This window comes from Rhagoletis pomonella, unplaced genomic scaffold, assembly GCF_013731165.1.
Source record: "Rhagoletis pomonella isolate Grant_MI unplaced genomic scaffold, Rhpom_1.0 Rhpom_scaffold_00007, whole genome shotgun sequence".
NCBI lineage: Eukaryota > Metazoa > Arthropoda > Insecta > Diptera > Tephritidae > Rhagoletis > Rhagoletis pomonella.
The window spans coordinates 6,883,782-6,889,088 of record NW_023458561.1 but is presented as its reverse complement, the minus strand read 5'-3'; the positions used below and the strand labels follow the sequence as shown (position 1 = coordinate 6,889,088).

At 35.5% G+C, this 5,307-nt stretch overlaps 1 protein-coding gene and 1 long non-coding RNA gene across 2 annotated transcripts in view; one reads left to right on the top strand and one right to left on the bottom strand.

Annotated features, from left to right (window-relative positions):
* The window catches only part of LOC118743625, a 1,687-nt gene extending 1,136 nt beyond the window's left edge, over positions 1-551 (bottom strand). Inside the window, exons 1-2 of the mRNA XM_036476392.1 lie at positions 444-551; positions 39-375 (exon numbers count right to left, since the gene is read on the bottom strand). Coding sequence (XP_036332285.1) covers positions 39-375; positions 444-499 — 393 coding nt within the window. The 5' untranslated portion in view covers positions 500-551. The remainder of the gene's footprint in view (positions 1-38; positions 376-443) is intronic.
* A 2,970-nt stretch (positions 552-3,521) lies between these two features.
* LOC118742283 lies at positions 3,522-4,381 on the top strand. The gene is made up of 3 exons (XR_004993358.1): positions 3,522-3,726; positions 3,780-4,017; positions 4,079-4,381. It is a non-coding gene; the product is annotated as an uncharacterized LOC118742283 (long non-coding RNA).
* Positions 4,382-5,307: the final 926 nt, after the last annotated feature.

Genomic DNA, 5,307 nt, shown 5'->3' with positions numbered 1-5,307 from the left:
TTTTCATATTCACTATTCTCGTTTGTCCCAGAAAGTATTTCAATCAGTGAACATTCCAAATTTCCTTCCGGCACAACAACGTCACTCCGGCAACAATAAACCTCGTCCATTTCATCGAAAAACTCCCATGTCGTCGCTGCTTCGCCGGATGTGTTGTTTCGCTTTTTAATGCGTTTATAAGTGACCGTAAAGTTTAGAAATTTTCTTGTTATATCATCCCGAGAGAACGGGAAGTCACTATCCACTTCTTTGATTTCTCGCAAGACTTTTTCCCATAAAACGGACCGCTTCTTGCGTTTGGCACAGAGTTCCCCTTCATTACGCAGCCTTGTATTGAGCAGACGTTTCTTTTGCTCATGTGTCCACTTTCTTTCGCTGCAAAATAAATGTATACATAAACATTTATGTGAATATGCAATACAAAAATAAACATAAGCACCTACCTTTCGCTATTTTCCATTTTTGAAACACCAAACGCAAACAAAAACAAACGAAGCATCAACTTTGTTAGTGATGCGCTGGTTGCTCTACCGATACGTTTCGATAATTTTTCGTATACGTTTTGGAACAGCTTACACTGTCAATATTTTGTAGTTCGGCGTTATGGAACATTACACTTTGTGCGTATGCAATGCAATTGACGTTTTGGAAGTCAGCCTTATATTTAAGACGGCAATGGAGGATATGCTTTCAAACCAAAACCAAACGTGAACGTGAATTGTGGTGAAAACGTTGTATTAAATGCTTGAATAAAGAAATACATTTTGGGCGGGACGATGCTCGCTGGGTCTGCTAGTTAGATATAAATGCAAAGCGCCATCAGTTGGTAACTTTGTTTTTCGTATCTGAAAGAAATTACTCTTTAATAACTTTTCAATAAGCCTAGGATCATAAATTTTATATATATTTACGGGTTTTAAAAGCATTTTGTATACATGTATTACATATAAGAGGGGTGGGCAACGCCGAGGCCGAAAAGAGCCACATGTAAATTCTAAATGCTACAAAGAGCCACAAAACAAAAACAAAATTTTTATTTTTAAATATTATTAGAAACGAAAAACATTAAGTTTATTATTATTCTAATTCACGTAATATATTAAAGAAAATTTAAAAGATCTATTTGGCCAAATTTTCAAAATCTGGTTTTACGTCAGTTAAAGCCGTTCGTAACAGTTCTGCTATATGTTGGTTAGTCAATAGGTACGTTCGTTTAAAATCTGCAGTAAAAAATGTCCAACAGCGAAAATCCGGCGAAACTTTTATTTTCGATCTCCTTGTGCGTAAATTTATACTCTTCGCCAATCTGCTATCAACAGCTGTAAAAAGTTAAGAAACACTCCTATTGTTAATTTAGGAAAACCAAATAACGATTTAACTGGGTACGGTTTAGTTATTTTACACACACTTGCAGCCAAGGGTCTACACTTTATTGTAAACCCTAATTCTGTAATTTGTGTTCACTAATTTATTAATAAATTCGGTCTGAAAAATGCACTTTTTTGGGAAATTCGGAGTGAGTTCTACGCAAATATACCGTGGATGGCGTACTTTGGACAATCGAAGAGTGTTCTGCAAAAAAATACTCTTTATCGAGTTTACATTTCCGGTGTCAAAATGCTGATTTTAGACCATTTTAGAATGGTTCCCTAGGGGTATGTGGAAGGTTTCGAGGGATGACTTTTTACAAATAGTGAACTGTGCTCTTTGTAGTGGGTGGGATATCAAGACCCCCTCCCCCTCCGCCCACTAACCCAGAAAACAGGGGGCAAATAAATAAACATTTCCAATTTAACTGTTTGTGCGTTAATATTTCTGCGTAGTTTTACACAATTATTAAAGCATTACAAGGCAAAATGAAGTCTGCAGTGGCAAATTGTAAAAGTGAACAAAAAGGCAGGCGCGCGATGTAAGTAAGTTTTTTTCTGTACATATCTACATACATATAACTTCATGCATTTTTCCAACATCCGGCATGTGCTGAAAATCGTACTTACCTAAGAGGCTACATCACGGTTGCCAACTTTTGCATTCTTGAAACCGGTACGCACAGTAAGCCCGTTCTTTTGCTCGCCCGCAGTGTTTATTTGGTTGGTTCTCGGGCTGTAAAGAGCCACTTTGAGCGAGTAATATTTGCTTCTCACTTGCCCGAAGTCGGCCGGACTATTTTTCCGGGCGAGTTGTAAAAACTGTTAAAGTGCCAGAAAAAGAGGAACAATTTTAGACACTAAAATTTTAGCTAATAACGATATTGTGTTTGCTGCCACTCAAATCCTAAATTTATAATTTTGTGCGATTTGATGTTTAAAGCTCTTTTGCCATAAATTTCGTACTTACGCTCATTTGCCCAAGACTAGCCCAAAAATGGTAAGAACAAACCTAACGTTAGGAAAGAGGGCAGGTAAAATTATTTACACAATAGGGGTATTCTTGAAATCTTGCATAGGCGTTGCTCGTAGCAAGGATGCACGGATTGCATAACTTTAAAACACACAACAACAAAATACATGGGAAACAATATTTCTTGTCGCTGCAAAATATGCAACGTCAAAGCCCAGGCATATATTTTCCAAAAAAGCACAGCAAGATAAATGCGACCCTGTGCTAGTTGTTTTGTTGTTGGAATTGCTTCAATTTCTCTCATTTTGCTCACTTCATCTTTTTTCTGCTGTATCTTGTTATTGTATTTGATACAGAATTTCTCTCTTTGCTACCTATGCATGCTTTCAATTTGCAATGGGGTGCTCCCATACTCTTGCAAATTTGGAATAGTATGTTTGCATTTAATTCAATCCGTACTACTTTCAAGACATCGAGAATATCCCTAATATGTAACAAACGGCTTCAATTTTATTGCTGCATTTTCGGAAAGTTTCTATTTAGAAAACCAAAAAAAGTGTAAAATTTCATATATAAAAATTGTCATAAAACAAAGCTTCAATGATAATATTTTCAAATTACTTAAAATATATACTTAAAGTGGAATAAAAATCACACTAAGTTATAAAATGCTATATGTAAATATTTGAAGAGTTCTAAATTTTTTACAAAGAGATGCCTAATTTGTTTTTTTTTTTGTACCAAAATCCGGGATATTTTGCGTCCCGGCAGGTTTTGTACCGGGACCGGGATATAGCTCTTAAATCCGGTACAGTCCCGCCGAAAACAGGACGGTTGGCAACCGTGGGCTACATGCCCAAAGTCATTGCTACGTGTTCATATTTAATTAAAATTTGTATATTTATTAATTCCTGCAAAGCTGGGCCATTTAATATTGATATTAACACATTATTTCGCATTGTTTACATATTTTCTCTCTCGCAATTGCACCAAGATGACGTCACGCAAAAATTACGCTTAAAAATCCTTTCTAATGGGCGCAATCTTGTATTCTATAATTCTTTATATGAAAACGATAAATTTTTTTGCTCAGTTCTACTCATCATTTAGTATTACTCTTCCCCTTAAAATTCATTTTCGTTTGTTGCGATTCGATTCTTCTTTCTCGTGATATAGTTGTAATCAAGAATGATAGAATACAAAGATTGCGCCGATAGGGGTGCAAAAATTTTTCGTTCTGCGCATCTACGTCATAATATAAAAGTTGTTGTTGGCGATCTGTCAAATCGCATACAATTTCGACGAAAAAAAGTAAATATAGCATAAAATTTAGTTGAAAGACTAAAATAAAACAATCTGGTGGCAATTTATTGAATCGAGAAGACGGTAAATTTATTTTGTGTTTCTTTTACATTATTTATATTATTGTTTTATTTCAGGTAGTGAGTAGGGCGTTCAAATAAAAATTGCATTCTGTGGCCGCCGTTGCGCTGGCAAATGGAATGAGTAAGATTTCCAAATGAAATTGAAGCCACCGCAAATAGTGCATAGCTCCAAGGCTTGGAAACAAATATAGAAGCTATACGATGCCAGAAAGACTGCAGAGAATCGAAGAGCGCTAACCAGGAAACAGCGTAAAAGGGCCAATTCGTTGAGCAAGGGCGTGCTCATAGCATGGTAAGTAGCATCTGCGACAATACATTACTTTTTACTAACTTCCAATGCGTACTTATTTCAGGAAATACAATGCAAACGGTGCCAACATAAAATTAAACTGCCAAGGCATAAGCAAGAAATTTTACCTGAAACTGTGACGCCTGCCCACAGCATCAAATAAGGATATCGTTCCAATGAAACCCAATATTAACGACGTATTTTGACGACGATGAACTCTTTGCGAACGCTCCGGGTTTTCATCACCCGGCTTGTAAATTGATGGCACGGAGCCTCGTTTCAACAATCTTCTTTTTGCATAACCTTAGAAATGTTTTAAACACTTTCATTAATATAAACACAATAAACGAAATAAATAAACATCCTACCCATTTCAAACTGCAGACTATTTTCAAAATCTTCACTTGCAAAGTGATGCATGCAAATATAGCAAGTTTAAATTGAAAATCCTTGCTTTGCCGGCAGAACTGGATCCACTTTTTCCTAAGTTCTGAATCTGAAGGAAAAGTAAACAAACTGTACTCTGCCGCCGTTTTTCCACATTTCGCAACTGCGCACTTCATTTTACAACGTTTTTATTTTATAACTTTAACAAAAATATTACAAATCAATACATTTTCCTCGCAAACCAATACGTTTCCCTCGCAAACCAATACGCTTCCCACCAAAAATTTTATATTATGACGTCAACACTCGAACAGCTGATTTGTAAACAAGAGTAACGGACCTGCGCAAAGCGCAATCTCTTTATTCTATCATTCTTGAGTTGTAATATGCAGTAGACTGCATTACTCCCCCATACAAAAAAAATCTGTTGCGTGTTTCCATTGGAATTCTAAAATCTATTATATGTATTTGAAGACTTGGACCAAAATATTTCGAAAAAATATTAAGATTTATGGGAGCCGATTTGAAAATACCCCCAAAACTGTAGTTTTTTATGAATAAAAATAGTTTCTTAATGAATTTTTTGAAAAAATCCCCTCAGACGACAAAACAGTTTAGGCTTAAAAAATCTGCATACAAATATTTAAAAGAAATTTTCTACGGAAACGTAATAATGAGATGTTTGATGCTCTTTTTTTTAACTCTTTTCAAAGATTGGTATAAGAAAAACTTGAACAACTGGACCAAAAGTTGTGAGGTGTCATTATAAAAGTTTTTATTTCTTTGGAATAAACTCATTCAAAGTATGAAAGAGACAAGTAGGATGAAAGAGCGTCATTCCAAGTTGAACTACTTAAGATGTATTAGTATTTGCCAAAAGGGACGTGAATGAGTTTTTTTTTTGCA